Source organism: Amblyraja radiata, chromosome 32 (assembly GCF_010909765.2).
Source record: "Amblyraja radiata isolate CabotCenter1 chromosome 32, sAmbRad1.1.pri, whole genome shotgun sequence".
Lineage (NCBI taxonomy): Eukaryota > Metazoa > Chordata > Chondrichthyes > Rajiformes > Rajidae > Amblyraja > Amblyraja radiata.
In genome coordinates this window covers 8,629,641-8,648,044 of record NC_045987.1, presented here as the reverse complement: position 1 = coordinate 8,648,044, position 18,404 = coordinate 8,629,641, and the positions used below count along the sequence as shown (strand labels likewise).

General features: G+C 37.0%; 1 protein-coding gene across 9 annotated transcripts in view; it reads left to right on the top strand.

Annotated features, from left to right (window-relative positions):
• Positions 1–712: 712 nt before the first annotated feature.
• sptan1 (spectrin alpha, non-erythrocytic 1) overlaps positions 713–18,404 on the top strand; it is a 77,464-nt gene continuing 59,772 nt past the window's right edge. For 2 of the 9 annotated variants that reach the window (XM_033049061.1, XM_033049058.1), the window contains exons 1-12: positions 802–859; positions 3,555–3,618; positions 8,911–8,987; positions 9,821–9,983; positions 11,167–11,292; positions 13,171–13,311; positions 14,044–14,190; positions 15,023–15,156; positions 15,620–15,764; positions 16,190–16,344; positions 17,172–17,307; positions 17,851–17,952. In XM_033049061.1, the coding sequence (XP_032904952.1) occupies positions 3,589–3,618; positions 8,911–8,987; positions 9,821–9,983; positions 11,167–11,292; positions 13,171–13,311; positions 14,044–14,190; positions 15,023–15,156; positions 15,620–15,764; positions 16,190–16,344; positions 17,172–17,307; positions 17,851–17,952 (1,356 nt within the window). In that variant the 5' untranslated portion in view covers positions 802–859; positions 3,555–3,588. Of the gene's footprint in view, positions 860–3,554; positions 3,619–8,910; positions 8,988–9,820; positions 9,984–11,166; positions 11,293–13,170; positions 13,312–14,043; positions 14,191–15,022; positions 15,157–15,619; positions 15,765–16,189; positions 16,345–17,171; positions 17,308–17,850; positions 17,953–18,404 lie in introns of those variants that run through there. The other 7 variants (XM_033049062.1, XM_033049064.1, XM_033049066.1 and 4 more) reach the window with 5 other exon arrangements.

Sequence of the window (18,404 nt, the reverse complement as noted above, 5' to 3'; positions counted from 1 at the left end):
TATCTTCTAAAACCCATATGGGGTGAGTATACCTCGTATCCCGTATCTATAACTTGCATCCCTAAATATTCTCCCATCAGAATAGTTGTAAATGTATAGGCTTGCACACGCCCCTATGTCATTTAATCTGTGTCCCAGTTCTCCCTTACCAAATATCGTTGTAAATGTACTTTTAACAACTGGGTGCTCTCACAATAGTATGAAGTCCCACTTCATACTATTGTGAGGGTACCCAGTTGTTAAGAGTAGTTCACCACCCACTTCTTAAATAGGCAATACATGCCATATTTATAAAAGAAGAATTCGAGGCATGCGAAGTATTCGTATTCTAGTATCGCTTTCTCGGGACAATTAGAAATGAGCAGCACATATGGTCTTTCTGATGTCACCGACAGTGCTTGAACAAAATAAAACCCCTTCGCGTATAATCAATTACTTCGAAGAGATGATTTCAGTAAATGTTAATTCGGAATGGTGCGTGGTTGCCGATGCAACACTGCAGAGAGGATATGCGGAATTTACCGAGGCTGTTCGGAGCGAATCTTAGCGTTTGATCTTTCTGCTAAACACCCCAACATTCAAAAGCCTCTTGACCTTGAGAGGATTGGAGCGGTGCAGTGTTTGGGCGACGGCAGAGCTCGCCGAAGCAGGCGCCTCACCCCGATGACGGAAAGTGCCGAAGTAGCTGCCGCGCCCGCTTGACGGAATTGGCCGAAGGTGCTCGGGTTTTGCTCGTTTCCTTGCTGCAGAACAGTGACATCATCATCGCGGTCGGTAAAAGAGGCCGGAGCGAGCTCGGAGGGCGACAGTCTGCAGCGATCGGCGAGCGAAGGAAGGAAGGAAGGAAGGAAGGGTTTTGGTATGTTTTACATTTATCTGGAAATATGATGGTTTAAAGTCAGTAAATCATCCATTTCAATGCTCCGTTTTTTATTCAACCTGCTTAATATATACAGATATATATATATATTCATATTTTAAGTGCGGTTGTTGAGAAAGCATTTGATTGAATAAACTATTGAGGTAAAACATCAAATTTCTGTTTGATTTTGCGTTTTGTTTTGACTGATATGGGAGAAGGGTTTCCAGTCAACGTGGTTATCGGGCGTTGTCTCCGGTCCAAGGAGCGAGGAATTTTAATATATACATTTGAACTGTAATTATTGAACTGGAGAATTGAACTGAATCTGTCTATCTGACATCTGGAGTATTTTTACAAAAATATCCAAAGACAAAATATGTAAAATATTTCTGTTCCCCGCGGCTGCGCATTTTCAGTTTTTTTTCTTATGTGCTGTTGCATACAATTGAACGGCATGTTTAAAATAATGTTAAACATGGCTTTTCTCCCCCCTGGTTTTTGGTGTTTTCAATCACAATGAGCTTTAAAATGGCTGCGGGGATGGGTTTCCTGCGGTTTCGACCGCAGCAAGGTCAGAGAACACAACTAGAATATAAATATCCACAGATGAGAGAATCGGTCCAGAGGTTGTCTTGGGGAGAGGACTCGTCTTCATTGTGGCAATGTGGAATTCTTCCTCCAGGGAAGGAAGGTCAGAGGAGAGCGGTGGGTGGTAGAAGGAAGAAGAAAACAAATGTATTCTCTCAAATAGGTTGGCAGATGATCTTGGATTGAATGAATGGGGAATACATAATTTGATAGAAATAAATGGATTTGGCGAATGGCCCGAAAGGAAGAGAAAATGTATTAGAATAGCTAATTCATTGTTCGGTATTTATAAAATCCATGATATGAAACTATTTCTGGAAATCAAGTGGGGGGTGGCCGGGGGAGATTTAAAATATTTTATTGCGACAAAATGGACCTTAAAATAATCCCACATTAATTAACAGAACAGTTTGAAAACTGGTTAATTTAGATTCCCAATAACAGATGTCAGGGCGATTCCTCTAGCAACAGTTGAGGAATGCAATGTTTTTTTTCCCCCAATGATTAACTATATCCAGGAACATGTACAGTGAATCCAAATCAAAATGTGATGTTGAAATGAAAGCAGTTTTATGGCCATAAAATTATGGAAGCCTGAGTGGTACTGGAAGCAGGAGTTGTGTCAATTTTATCATTTCTGTTCCAGGACCGTTTCATTTGTTTAATGCAAAGGTTTAGTTGGTTAACATGATTTTAACAATTGTTTTCTTTTCGTTAATTTCATGAAAACATGAAATTAAAGAAATCTGGCCTCCACAAAGACATTGTTAATATACTTTTTAAATATGGACATGCCAGAGTTTATTCCATTCTGCTGGATTTTTGATGATTTAAGCAAATTGTCCATGCTTATTTTTTGGAACTGTATTTTATCACAATTATTACATTAATCAGTCATGTATATTATGAAACAGTGACCCATTCTGTAGGAATAATAGATCGATGGGCCATTCAGATTACATTTGGAAGATGTTTGCAAGGGATTCCCAGCTCTTTCCTGGAGCACAATTTATTAAAAATCCTCATGTGTTTTGCAGTGCTGCCGATGTGTAATCTAAATTTAATTATCTCAAACGTATACAGGGAGGGGAAGATATTTTAGTCGGGGCAATAGGTTAAAATTGCATAATGGTGAAAAGTCCAATTGGTGGTGTGGCAGGATATCTTTCAGGTGATGACAGTAATTAAAGCTGTGCATCATGTTATTATTGGTATTTTGTTCAAATGTTTATGTATCATATTTATAAACATATATACATATAAACATACTGCATAGTTAAAGAAGATGGTATTTTCTTTGAGCTGTTGCAAAATAAATGTTTTCTGTATTAGGATTTGACACGGATTTAACTACATAAATAAAATACTGATTCTACAGTTAGATCATTTATGGGGGGGGGAGGAATAGAACCAGTCTGATACACAATGTTTTTAATTGCCACATTTTTGTAATAGGGTGTCTGTGCACTAGAATAACAGCTCAAAGATTTCGTAAAGTTGAAGATGTATGCAAAGGTTATGCAATTGGAAGCTAGTGGAAAACTGCAGTGAATGTGTTTTGTATACTGCATCAAAAACAAGGTCAGGGTGGAGTTAGTTATTGCTTCACTAGTTGTGATGGAATGCAAGATAGACACAGAACGCTGGAGTAGCTCAGCGGGACAGGCAGCATCTTTGGAGAGAAGGAATGGATGACGTTTCGGGTCGAGACCCTTCTTCAGATTCTTCAATTGGAATTTAATTTGAATATCCTAATTTTATTTAAGGTTATAAAATTGTGCCGCCACAGTTTTAAATTAAATTACTTTTTAAAAAAAAGTTCCTTTGCTAATAATCTAAATAACGATGGTTTTCATGGAAGAAATTAGAACTGAGCAAACCCGCCATTTCTAATCGAAATAGAATTGGGAATTTGATGCGGTTGCCTAAATACAAATCACAATTACCTCGTGTTTGAGGAGGCCTGAATATAATTGCCTTTTTGGTTCAGTGTTCAAATTTAGAGAAACAAATACTAAGGAATTTAACAATAACACTTTTTATATTGAAATATCCGATCTTTATGCAGAATGTATTTTGTGTGAATTGTTTTATAATTATTTAGCAGATATACTGCTTATCAAACAGCACCGCTCATCATGTCTTCATTCCGTAAAACCAAACTGCAGGTATTGTGTATTTGTGGAATATAGTGTGATTGACTGACTGTTAATTGGTATGTACTTCAGTAACATGAAGATGATTACAAGAGCAATAAATTGGGTGACGCATGTAGCATGCTTTGACAGTTGCATTTTACCTCCGACTGATATAACAGAATTCCTTAATGATTTGGAGTCTCATTTGCATTTTTATTTGCTCTTAGAACTGTTCTTCTAACTGCCTTTCTTCAATTAATTACTATTTACAACAAAAATTCTCAGTTGAAATATTGGCAGCTGACGCACATTTTTTTTTGCAAGGGCAATTGTATAGAAACTAATGTCCTACCTTAGTATCATAGTCCTACCTTGGGTAATGTTTCTTAAAGATGTCCTACAAGGTTATCATTCAACACGCGTTTCAATTAACTTAAAGTAATAGTTAGATTATTTATAATCATTCTCTCAAGGGATCTTTTTCTGTGGAAGTATTTATGTTACTATAAATTAATTTAAACTTAATTATAAGTTTATATGGCAGATATTAATGTTTCTCTCAAACTGTTGTAGAAAGACCTGAGTATGCTATGTAGGATTAATCTTTTAATCTTGGTTGCCTTTTTGTAAAACAAAGCTTGCACAAAATACTTTCTACGTGTGAAAGTTTCATTTATTTCTGTTCACTTGAGCTTTCTGATATTAATTTGGCTCGTGAATAAGTTGATTAGTTTTAGTCTGTCAAGCCCACTTTTTATTCTCAGTCTGAATATTAAACAGGATTTTAAAATTATTTCTTCAAAATTTAGTTATCACTGACTGCAGCCCATTCTTTGCTTATTCACATGAAAGGCAGGTAGATGTTTTGCTCCATTTCTTTTTCAATGCTTTTATAAACTGTTCATACACTAAGAAGCATGAATTACTTGGGCCAGACTGTTTGGTGATTTTTAAACAATATTCAACTTCTTCCTTTTGTCCCTGCATCTGTTCCCCATAGCTTTCTGAATACTCTTGCTGCAAATGTTGATCATTTTAAATTATGGCATGACCTTGGAGTGATAATTTTGGCCATCGTTTGGTTGCTGGTTTGTGTCGATGTAAGGGAATGCTGTCCATCAAAGTGTGCAAGTGATGCTGTTGAGCAATGATGCTGAGACATGACTTATCTTTTCAAATAGCATGTATTTTTGCCCCTGGCATTATAGAAATTGTTGACTACCTCAAATGGTTTTATAATGTGGAAATAAAACACAATATATATAATCTTGGCTTGGTTGTATGTTTATATATATATTTCTAGTGCACAGCTGAAGCTTTTATTATACTGAATGTAATTGTACACTTGTCTTTTTGTAAGAATATAACAGTAATGAAGCATGTTTGGAAATACAAATTAAGGTGGCAGCAGCAACTATCTGTTGTACTAATGACAAGTGCTTGGTAACTGCAGCCATAAATTAATGACCACCTTCCGTAAATGAGGTATGGAACAGTAATTCCATTCTACTTTTATCTATTGATCATTCAATTTCACGTAATTTAATCATACTGGATAGAATATTCTAGTAAGTTGCTGATTTGTGTTATCAGTCTGGGCCACGATGCAATGGGAGTGTCTTATTCCTGAGCAGCTGGTGTGCAGTATTGCACATCAGCAAATGGCCCCTTGAGATTTGGAGTGGAGGATTGTGTGGATTGGAGACAAGCTTAGCTACTTGTCGGCTTTTATTAAAGTAATATATATGCTCTAGAACAGGTGTTTTTTTTCAGTACTGTTTTCATATGTATTATGATCCTCAGAAATATCAGACAGTTAACCATTTACAGAGCCTGATCCTGAATAATTTCTGTGAAATTCACTAAGTAAATTGTCAGTGTTTCTTTGCTCTGGGAAGAATAAGGGCCAGCAATGCAGAGTACAACTGACATCAGCTGTTCAGCAGAAATGCTGGATGTTATCCCAGGTGTAATTGTTTTAATAATACATCATATAAACTACACAGCTAAAAATATTCAGTTGTTTTGTAGGAATGTAACACAATGAATTGTAATGTAAATGCAAACTAAATTTATGAAACAATATAAAATAACATGATTCTCAAATAACAATATAAAATAACATGATCTGGCATTCTTATCTATTTAATTCTGGTAAAGAATGCCTTCTGATGATATGTGAGGAATTTATTGTTGGATTTCGCTCCAGAAATGCAATTAATCTGCAATGTTCTATTTGATCACAAGCAAATCATGATCTATAAGACCACATTTTGTTTCCAGAGGGAATTTGCCAAAGGCTCGATCTATATAACAATTGGCCTCTGAATTTGCCAGATACTATGATTAAATTGGACCAGGCTGTTGTGAATTCAGACTGTGAGAATTATTTTGACAACATGACACCATCTTTAATCAAATTAGAATGGAATTTTAAGCACAAAGAGTAATGATTCTGTCTAGCATTAAATGAATAGATTCAGATTAGGAACAACAAAGGGAGTTATCTCTTTTGCAGTAGTCATGAGATTTAAAAAGTGCTCGTCTGCTGAACCTATAATCTATCTCTGTATTCTGCAGGGTGGAAGGTGCAGAATTGTTCCCTACTGCTAATGTTGTTGTGGTAGAATGTATTGTATATATATATGTATTTATATATTTCTGTTTGCTTTTGAAGTATACAATTGGGACCCTGAGAATCTTGTGTTTGGAACTTCAACCATAAATTCATTTTTGCACTGTGGGTTATTATGTATGCAGTCGAAGTGCAACATTAAAAGCCATTCTTTTAATTTCCTTCAAATGTTTCCCTCTTCCCTAATTACAGTATAACTCCATGACTTTCTAGACTGGGGGATTTTCTGAAGCATTGAATGTTATTCCCAATAATACAGTAATGCCAATGGACTCTTAATTCGCTTCTTTAAATGTTACATAGTATATTACTTTTTCCAATGAACCCAGTAAGTTTAAAGGGAGTATAGGAAGTGGGGACCTGGTAAGTTTCAAGGGAACACAGGAAACATGACCTGGTGATTCAGATGTCGATTCATCAGAATTTCCAAACAGTCAAAGAAAGATTATCAGAGTTTTACTACATTGTGTCTGTGATTTAGATAATAGCTGTTGAATTTTACACACTCCTTCAGAATGTGTACAGTTTGTGGGGTGATAGCAGAGAGGGCAGGGGAGACTTGTCATGAACATTTGCAGCTCTATACGTATCAGCTATAGGAATGTTGGAGAGATCCCTACATTTTCACCTTTTTGAATTGCTGACTAGGAATATATTTTAACTTACCAGTGAACATTGTTTCCAGTGTTTGAACAACTGCTTTTGTTTTCTCAATTAACAATGTTCTGACTGCTACAGTGGATTTTAGTCATTACTTTTCTAAATCATTTAGTCATTTATTGTCTTGTGAATGCTAGCATGGTATTTTGCTATTTTTTTCTGAGCATTTTTTCCCCATGTCCGCTCCTCTGGTGAGGTAGAATTCTATGCATTCCATAACTTGCGCAAATGACCCCCCTCTTGTTGAGATAAGTGCACAGAAGGCGCTCTAACAATGGGAAAGGGGGACAGATTGAACTAACACACAGAATTGTGTCACCTGTGGTTATGTTGCAACTGTTAAAATGGATTTGAAGTTTAGCTGACTAAATATACAAATTAATCTGAGATGAACATGGATTTAGAAATGGGCAGTAATGGCTTTGAAGCTCATTTTGGACCAAAGATGTGAGACAGCCACTTTGGCCTGCCCAGTCTTTTAATTGGAAGAAATTTCTGTCCGTATAACTTTGGGTAATGAATAAATAGCTTGCTAGTTTTGGCGACAATGGAGTGCTTTGGAAACACAGTATGGCAAGAGGCCCTTTAGCCTTGACTTAAAGCATCTAATTGCACTCGCTCCAACAGTAATCCTATTTTATTCTGTGCACATTCCAAGCAGATTCTATCAATTTAGAGAGATAGCGTGGAAACAGATTATTTGGCCCACCGAGTTCACACCGACCAATGATCACCCATACACTAGTTTTATTCTACATACTAGCGACAATTTACAGAAGCCAATTAATCTACAAACTTGCCCGTCTTTGGAATGTGTGAGGAATCCGGAGCACCCGGAGAAATCCCACTTGGTCACAGAGAGAACATACAAACTCCAGACAGGCAGCACCCATAGTCTGGATCAAACCTGGGTCTCTGGTGCTATAAGCAGCAACTCTACTGCTGCGCCACTGTGCCGCCCCGATCACTTGCCTGTGTGCTAAGGGCAATTTACAGGAGCCAATTAATCTACGACCCTTTACAATTTTGGGATGTGGAAGCAAACCAGAGAACTCGGAGGAAACCCATACAATCATAGAGAGAATGTGCAGACTTAACACAGATGCACAGGTGGTCAAAATAGAACCTGGGTCCCTGGAACTGTGCTAGCTGGACCACTGGTAATGGTGGTAATACAAAGCCTGGTGTCACTCGCTTTTGTGAAAGTGCTGCAAAACATTGCTGACCTGGTGAGAATGTTCTTGTTTGTGTTGGGAACTAGTGGTTGTTGTACTGTGTGAGGCCGACCCATTTTTATGCATTTGTGAAGGGGGTTACTGATATTGGAGATTGATCATGTGTACTCGATTGAGATCCAAAGGCAGAAACAGGGTCTGATTCTGTGCTGCATATTATGTTGTGGTAATTCACCAGATTTTGCTTGTCTAGTAGCCTTGATATTTTTCAGCTGATGGATGGCTTTATCATTCTCTTGGTGAGCTGTAGTAGTATTGACCTATTGAGATGTGGTGGTATTGAGATTGTGGTAGTGTTCTGCGGGATGAATACGTGGATCCTTCCATCAGTGGCTCTCTTTGTTTGAGGAGATGTTGTAAAATGTTCCTTCCAGCAGGGACTAACTGCTTCTCTATTTTGGAGTTTCTTCTTGGCTTTTCGATAGGTGAGATGTTGAGTGTTCGGGTGCTGGATTCCCTATATGCTTTATCAATCTTCCATACATTAGGTTACAGTATTAGAAAATTTATACTATAAAAGAGTTTGAAATCCATCAATAATTCTGACAATGTCATGACTTAAAGCTACTCACAAAACATTCCATGTTGAATAATTTATTGTAACTTGAAGAAGCTTGCTCTGGTTCTATATGTTTTAAAGTCAATGACATCGGGGGGGGGGGGGGGTGAAGGAATGCTTTGATTACGGGGATGGAGTTGACTATTAGTTGACATGTTTGAGATGGCTTTTTAATGTTGTCTTCATTTATTTCTAAAATCAATTTTTAATATGTATTTTTATGCCTGTAACAGAAAATGGATTCCACTGGAGTAAAGATTCTAGATTCAGCAGATGACATCCAAGAAAGACGCCACCAGGTGCTAGATAGGTATGAGCTTTTAATTGAGACATATGCAGTAGATGCTGGAACCTGGAGGGAAAAAATGTATGTTAATTACCTTGTGGAATTTATATAGAACAATTGAAGTTGTAATAGTGGCAGCTTGATGTCCAACAAAGGCATTTCTCATCTGCATGAGTAAGGTCCAGACTAAAATGGTATGCAGGTTCTTGTATCGAACGACTTGGCCAAATTAGCCCTATCTGACCATTTTAGTCTATCTCCCCTATCAGAATTGCATTCAGTGACCTGCTGGATATCTACAAGTGAATTTTCATTTCTCTGCTTTTGTTAAGTTCAGATGGAGTCAGTTTGGAGATCACAGTAACGTACATGGGACAATTTGGAGCCATTAGCCTTTGCACAGGAGGGATATAGTTATACAGGCTATGTAAAATTATATCCCCAGGGAAGGGTGCAGTGCATAAGGACATATTGCTAGCACAGGATATCGTGATGTGATTGCTTTCATACACCTGCTTACCGGCCTGTGATAGGTAGCAAAGTTAGAAGCCAGAAGGTCTGAGATGAATGCTGGTCACTGCCCCATGTTTATTTCAGTGGATGAGCACTTGTTTTAAACAGCCGCCAAGAAGTCTCAAGAATACTTGATCTGGTATCAGGTCAGATGTCTTCTAAGTGTTTGAGACATGAGATATTTGCACTTTTGTTCTTTGGTGTGCCTGTTTTATAGGCTGTGATTTTCTGATTTGTTTGCTATCATCAGTTCTCACAATTATTTTTTTTATTTTACTTGGGTGTATCTGGGTGAGGGAAAAATCAAGGGCCACAATTCAAGTTACTCTGTTTTTGTGTGCTAGGTACCAGCGGTTCAAGGAACTTTCTATTTTGCGAAGGCAGAAGCTAGAAGATTCTTTCAGTTTTCAGTGTTTCCGCCGTGATGCAGATGAATTGGAGAAATGGATTCAAGAGAAACTTCAAATTGCATCTGATGAAAATTATAAGGATCCCAGCAATCTGCAGGTGCTTGATATTTCGGACCTCTTTTTGAGAGGTTTAGCTCTGTGAAAGTATTGTTTTGCATCTTGTTGTTCATTCCAGTAGCAGTAAATCTTTATGTCAATTTGACATTTTTTAGAATGAAATTTTCAGCTAACAAGTAATTTTGATTCTTTGATATATGCAGTTTTATGTACAAAGAACTTGCTTTGCATGAACTCTGTGTGCATCTGGTGATTAGTGGTGTTCCACAGGGGTCAGTGTTGGGTCTGCCACTTTTCAACTTTTCGCGTTGTATATCAATGATTTGGCTGATGGAATTGATGACTTTGTGGCCAAGTTTGCGGATATTACGGAGATAGGTGGAAGGGCTGGTAGCGTAGAGAAACCAGGGAATCTGCAGAAGGGTTTGGGAGAATGGGCAAAGAATGGCAGATGGAATAGAGTGTGTGGTCATGAATTTTGGTAATGGGCATAAAGGCTTAGGGTTAGACTATTTTCTAAATGGGGAAAAGATTCAGAAATCGGAGATGCAAAGGGACTTGGGAGTGTTGGTGCAAGATTCCCCAAAAATTAATTTGGAAGTTGAATCAGTAGTAAGGAAGGCAAATGCAATGTTAGCATTCATTCAGAGAGGATGAGAATATAAAAGCAGGAATGTAATGCTGAGACTTTATAAGCATTGGTCAGACTGCATTTAGAGTATTGTGAGCAGTTTTGGGCCCCATATCTGAGGAAGATGTGCTGGCATTGGAAAGCGTTCAGAGGAGGTTTATGAGAATGATCCCAGTGATGAGCGTTTGATGGCTCTGGGACTACTCGCTGGGGTTTAGAAGGACAAAGGGGGATCTCAGTGAAACTTAGGGAAATTAAAAATACAGAAAAACAAACTTAAACATATTTGAGACATGGTAAAGTCAGACATGATTTTTGTTTTTAAACTTTCATTCCCTCAATGAAAAAAACTGTTGTGAGCTATTTCTAAATATGTTCTGCTGCAAAAACATGTATTTCACTATAATTGGAGTTGCAATACAAGTGCTTGCAATATCCTCAGTTTTATAACTTTTCGTAACACCTGCATAAATGAAGATTGTCCTTGCAGGTAAAGATGCTGCTTGTACCATACAATTATTGCCAAGCATGAGGTAATGCCTTCACTAAAGGAAATAGGAAAATTATGGTGTTTTGTTTTTATCTTTGGCAGGGTAAGCTGCAGAAACATCAGGCATTCGAGGCTGAAGTGCAGGCTAATGCTTCTGCCATCATCAAACTTGATGAATTTGGTAACAAGATGATTACAAATGAGCATTTTGCCACAGAAATTATTCGAGTAAGTGGGTTTTCTGTTGTATGGTTTCATGTTTATGTATTGTTAATTAGAAATGTAATTTTTATTGTTAATCTTTAGTCTTTCACGCCCTACCGGACTACACAACGACCTATTGTAACCACAGTACACATTGGTACTCACATGGAAGTAGGTGCCCCTTGCTGTGTAGTGCAGTGCTTATGCTTTGAATTTCCTCTCTTGAGTTGAAAATGTAATTATTTTACTTTGACTTTATTATTGGCTGTCCTTTTAAAATTGTTAATATTGAATTTCTGATCTGAGCCTCGGTGTCACTTTGTAATTGGCTGAGAACATTTTAATAATAAAGTTGAATTGCCTCGTAGTACTATCCAAGCTTCGTTCATAAGTGAAACGTGCTGGTACTGCATCATTTTCAATATTGTGGTTCTCTTCAATCATCGTAGTTAACTAAATGCCTTTCTTTCAACTTTGAGGGTAGGAAGCAGTTTGTAGAGTATTTTCTGACAGTAAATAAAAGCAAAGCATTATTTGTGATAACCCCATCAGTACAAGTAGAACGTTGCTTATCAATTAAAAACCATATTATTCATGGTGGGGATAGTTGTTTTGAAACTGCAAGCATAAGGAATGTTATCTTGCATTTGAAGTGTATTGACTCCTTTTGGCATCTTTGCATGTGTAAAATTACACTCAAACGATTAGCTTTGGTTTAAAATGGTTTACTTCATCTTTATAGTTTTAGCTTATCCAATCTAGTTGGGATCCACTTAAATTCACGACATTTCTCTTCTGCCTGTTGTATGGCTGCAAAATGGGGAAAAAACCTATTATGACTTTAAATTCTAGTTTTAATTTAAAAAAAAAAAACCCAAACCGTTAACATTACTTTTTCTTCACTTCAAGTAATATTCACATCTTTTTTTTGTTTTCATGTGCTCCTGGTGGTATAGTCTAATGGTGTTTAAAAAAAAAATTTGTATACTGTTCAAGGTTTTCCAAAAGAGTTTGCTGAGTGAAACAATCTTCTTTACAAATGGAAGCTCTGAGAGCCTTTTTAGACGAGAGGCTGTGAACATCTCTCTGTCTTATAAATGGGATCTCTTGCCACAATCAGCTTTTTTTTGCTGAATATTACCCACAATTTTTTGTTGGTTATGATTCTGGTGGATTTTCATTTAAAGCCAGAAGGGGAGGCCAGTAATATATACTATCAATTGCAGTAATTTTCACCTTTTAAGCTTTGGGGGAAAAATTGTGATGAATGTATCATCACAATTCATCTAGTTTTGTGATTTTTATCATTCATACCTTATCATAAACTTTCTACTTCCCAAAATAAGAGTGAGTCCAATGCTTTCAGAGTGGCACAATTGGTCTTCTGGTTTGAGCATTTTACATTGGTTAGACCATTTAATTTCCTGAAATTATATTTATGGTAAAATAGTAATACACGATTAACCAAAATGGGTGTCAAAGCTTCTTATTTGATCACCTTTATTTTTGAATGTGTGTGTGTGTGGCACTCATGTGAAAAATATAATACAAAGTTGAGAATATAATGTCCAGTTTGAAATCTGTAGTGTGGTTGCAGGAAGCCTTTGTTGTAATTTTATCAACAGAAACAGCTGTCAGAGGTTGTTTCCATGTTTTCTTCTGCTTCCTTTGAAAGAATGCTGTTGTAATAGAACTTGATCAATGTAAAGCTCTTGAAGGTAATCTACCACTACTTACATATAAGAAGACAGCTGCAGTATTATGTGGGACACCAGTTTGTACAGAAACATTAATTGTAGAATTGTGATGTGATGGCATTCAGAAACCTAACACCATTTGCCTTCATTCTGTTTGCAAAAAAAAGCTGATTTTCTTTGATCAGTTTCGTTTCTGTCTTTCAAGACCCGACTGGAGGAACTTCATCAACTATGGGCGCGCCTGCTGGAGAAAATGAGGGAGAAGGGGATTCGACTTCTTCAGACGCAGAAGCTGGTGCAGTATCAGCGAGAGTGTGATGATGTCATGGACTGGATCAATGATAAGGTCAGTAGTTTGTTTTAGTGATAAGAATTGGAATATCCAGTTGCACAGCAGGAGAAAACGTGCAGTTGAATTAGATTAAAAATGGCCTTTGAATAGTTAATGAGAGCATCATGTTCCATCATACCCTGCAACGGCAGCTTCTCCATGTTAGAAAGATATGCCCGTACAAAAAGCTGCATGTTCTTAAATGGTCGTATTACTGATGGAGAGGTCAATAATTCATGTTAACCATTAAACCCCTGTGAGAGTTAGTAGATGGGAGCGTTTATAGCAATCAACGTTGAAAAAAGAATATTCACCCAATCATGTCTCTGCTAACCTTTCGAATGAGCAGTTCATACCTCCATCACAAAAGCCTACTGACTTTTGTTTCGTGTTTGAAATTGTGCTTTGTTTATTAAAATGTAACATTGTGTACTTGAATAGTAATATCATCAATGCCCTGGAGTTTCACAAGTTTTATTTTGGGGGATCTAAGATCTAAGATCCACGTGGCACAACAGATAATCTGCCTGAAATGAAGTTCTGAGCCTAAATGTCGGGAAAGATGCTGTGGATTTTTTAAAATTGAGAAATAGGTCTTATTTTTAATTTGGTTCAAAGCTATTTGATGAGTTTCCCTTTTTGTGGTGCATAATTTCATTGATTAACATGGATAAAATATTTTACATTGTACTTCGTTTCTTTGTATTTCAAAATAATACTTAAGCTAATTAAAGTTTCAACTTTTAGGAGGCTTTTGTCACATCAGAGGAAGTTGGCCAGGATTTGGAGCATGTGGAGGTTTTGCAGAAGAAATTTGAGGAATTCCAAACTGACCTTGCAGCTCACGAGGAGCGTGTTAATGAAGTTAATCAACTTGCTGGAAAACTGGAACAGGTTTGAGAAAGTTTTTTAAGTTAAGAATGGGTTAGCTATTTATCTATAGTTCTGTTCTGAAGCTAAATTTGCACTGCAATTCTGCATTATTGTTCGTCAGCAAGACAGAGTGGGCAGTTTGCACAGCAGATATAACTGCTAAAATTGGGGTTATAATATTTTCAGAACATTTAGAAGGCCCCTGTCAGCGAGCTTATATGTGATGTGGATGAGCATGCAAATACATTTGTTATTTATGGGTGTGGTGGAGGGGAAATACCAGCTGCTGTTTTCTGAATTGCAACCAGGCAGCTGCAATTCAGGATCTAAGAAAACGGGATGTAGAAAAACACTGAATTCCAATTACCTGATTTTTGTGAAGCAATTGTTCATTCCACAACATCTCTTGTATTCTTCCAAGAAATTCTTCAGAAGCTCATCTAATTTGCTTATATTTACTTGCCCATAAGGAGATACTACTTGTTCATGGGCAATGTTTTAATTGATATTTTTAATGCAACTATACACCCAATTGCACTGTTGCATTTGTGTAACAATATGAAATAATGTTTAATTTTATAATTGCATTTTGCCTCTTAATACATTTTCAAATTGATGGATTTAATAATATTAAATTTAATTGAAATCTCAAGGGAAATATCAGTTCAATTATCTGCAGCTAAATGTTTTTTTTATTCAAACTATCTCAAGTCCTCTTTTAAAATTCTGCCTCATTACGTTTGGATGATAACATATATACTGCGTATTTTTCTGGTGCGTTCCCTTAGGAAAGTAATGTAAATACGTTAATTGTGGAGAGAAACCTGTTACTATCATCTTTCTCTTTCTGCAGGAGAATCATCCTGAGCTGACACTTATCACCCATCGTCAGGATGAGGTCAATGTTGCTTGGCAACGACTCAAAGGCCTGGTACTACAACGGCAAGGAAAACTTTTTGGAGCTGCAGAAGTACAGCGTTTTAATAGGTGAGTCAACTGTTACAATCATGTCTGAGAAAATAATAAAAGCTTCCTGAATAGTGAGAAGGATATCCCGGATTCCAGTACTTGGTAATCTGCTTTGAGGAAACTGCATATGCCATATTTAATCCCAATCAGTTTAATTTTCAACGAATTATTGTTCCAAACTCTGCAGGAAGCTAAATAGTTCCTTTTTGCGGGTTTGGGGAATAAAAGCTTTGTAATTTAGCCTTTAATTGAGTGGTGTTTATGTGTTATTTTAAGTTGGATGCAAAATAAACAAGAACCCTCTTTTCAATACTTTAATTCTCTTGCATTGTATGAAAAATAATTTTCACTAATATACTTTTAAAACTATTTTCATGGTAAAAAAAACATTGAATGGAAGCAAAGAAGAGTTAGATAGTGTGTGTGTTAAATTAGTGTTGCAGTTTCAACTTCTGAATAAATGCTTATTACAACATTATAGAGATGTGGATGAAACCATTAGTTGGATTAAAGAGAAAGAACAGCTAATGGCTTCGGATGATTTTGGACGTGATCTGGCCAGTGTGCAAACACTTCTTCGTAAGCATGAAGGCTTGGAGAGAGATCTAGCAGCTCTGGAGGATAAGGTAATCCTAGAAATCTGATGGCTAGAAATCTACAAATTATTTATGTGCTGTTAAAATGTAGTTTTGGTTTCTGTATGATAATTAAGTGCTATTAGCACTAAATAAATAATAGACTTTTAAATAAATTCATGTGCTTTAGCTACTGGAAAGAGCTCAACTTGTTTATATGGTTGCCGATGACCTATGGTGACTGATATCTGACATTGTAATGTTACAGATTTAATAATACTATTTATTCATTCCTAGTGCTATAAGCGTCAGATTATAAATGAAAAAAATCATTCCATTTGGCATGGAGAACAGTTATTAAATTCTTAAATATTTAAAGTAATGAAAAGATAACTGCAGCTAAAATTGCAACTATTATTTGGCACAAACATGAGATATATTTTCATTGATATTAACTTTGTATTTTTGTTTTGCAGGTGAAGGCACTCACTTCTGAGGCAGATCGCCTGCAACAGTCACACCCACAGAACGCAGCCCAGATTCAGGTCAAACAAGAAGAGCTTATTCAAAATTGGGAGCGAATCCGCACCTTAGCAGCGCAAAGGCATACCCGTCTGGATGATTCATACAGGTAAAAGTGGCAGTGAGAAGGCCAAATAGTTACACTGGGACCTCAAGAAAGTGGCAAGGGAATTTGCTTTCTATTTAGCCAGTATTAGTATTCTAATACGGGGCATATCTTGCAAACCTTTTATTGAAGTAACCATAAATAGGACTTTCAAAATCTTTGTTTCATGTTGACTTGTCAAAGTGACATTTTGCCTTAAAGAAGCAATTAATTATTTTCTCTCATATGATTAACAGAGCCGCACTGGCTCTGGTATGTTTACTGCTGAAACCTATTTGTATCCTAAACCTGAACATTTCAAAGTGCTCCAAGCTAGCCTCCCATCTTCCAGTCTTTGACTCATTCAAAGTTTTGTTGCTTTTAGCCAAGTCTGCATCGTCACATTATTTTGTTTTTTCTATGTTGCCCAATATCGAGGTTTGTTCTTGTGTTTTCACCTCCTTACTCAAATCTTGCCCTGACTTCTTGTCATTTTGTGAACTACAATTCTGGTCTCCTTTTATCCCCACTCCTATTGTTAGCAGCTGCCCTCTGTAGCTGTGGAGCTCCTTCGCCTGGAACACATCGCTAAGTCCCCGCCCCTCATATTCTTTATAATCTTTTCAGTTTGCCTTGGTCTTTGTCGTCATATTTCCTTCCTCGCTTAGCTTGTGGCCTTTTCTTTGAATGGTAGTCTTGACTATTGGATTAAGCAGAATAATCACAAGACTTCAACAGCTACAGTGCTTGAAGTGTTTAATTGTCTGGTTTTGTAGTAAAGTGTTCTGTGATGGCTGGAGAATTGTTCATGAAAGTGACCATAGTTTGAGACTATGTTAAATTTTTCCCAGGCTGCAACGTTTCCTAGCAGATTTCCGTGACCTGACAAGCTGGGTGACTGAAATGAAGGCGCTCATCAGTGCTGACGAATTGGCGAATGACGTGGCTGGAGCAGAGGCATTACTTGATAGACATCAGGAACATAAGGTGATTCTAGTCTTACACCATTCTAAGTGTGTAGGCTCACTTGTTAAGGGATGTGAATAGTCCACTAATTGCCTAGTCAAATAACTATTAAAAAAAATTACCAAAAAAAATTACTATAACACGGAAATTGTTGAAGAAGCACATATAATCATACTAATTACCTTCTCTACTAATTTACACAGCATAAACACACTTCTGCTATATTCAGGTACTCATTTTTTGATGTGATTGTGATGCCTGATCGATTTTAATGGTTACATACTTGTTTATTCAAGTGTGAAACAGTCATGAATGGAGCTACTCTCAACTGGTATTATTTATTAAGCTTGAAGATGAACAGGCTGTTTCCAACTTTGATATATCTAGATCAATCCAGGTTTTGTTTCATTCACAAAATGCAGATGGAGAAATTCTGCACTGCTAAAGACATCACTGCCTAATTACAGATTAATATTATTGTAATAAACGAATAAAGCAGATTATAAAGATTTTAATGACCTGAACAGAAATTAATGTAACCTTTACATATCTGATATTTTCCAGGGTGAAATTGATGCTCATGAAGACAGCTTCAAGACAACAGATGAAGCGGGACAAGCCCTGCTTGCTGGTGAGCACTACGCATCTGATGAGGTCCGAGAGAAGGTACGATACTCCCGCATTGAAGCTGTCAATATTTTTTGCTGTTAAGGAAATTGCAATGTTGCTCTTTTTTGCTGTTAAGGAAATTGCAATGTTGCGAGTCGCATTTGCCCATGGCCTTATAAACCCTTCCTATCCATATACCTATTCAAATGTCTTATAAAAGTCATAATTGTATTCATGTCTCTCGCTTTCTCTGGCAGCTCTTTCCAGATATGGATACCTTCTGAATGAAAATGTTGTCTCTGTTGTCCCTCATAAGACTCTCATCTCTCCCTAGGCATATGCCCTCTAATTGTATAATCCTCTATCCTGGGTAAGAGACTCTGAGCGTTCACTTTATTCATGCCCCTCCTGACTCCTCAATGAGGGATGAGAGTGATATTTCACAAAGGAACTGCAGATATTGGTTTACAAAAAAAATACCAAGTGCTGGAGTAATCCAGCATGGATAG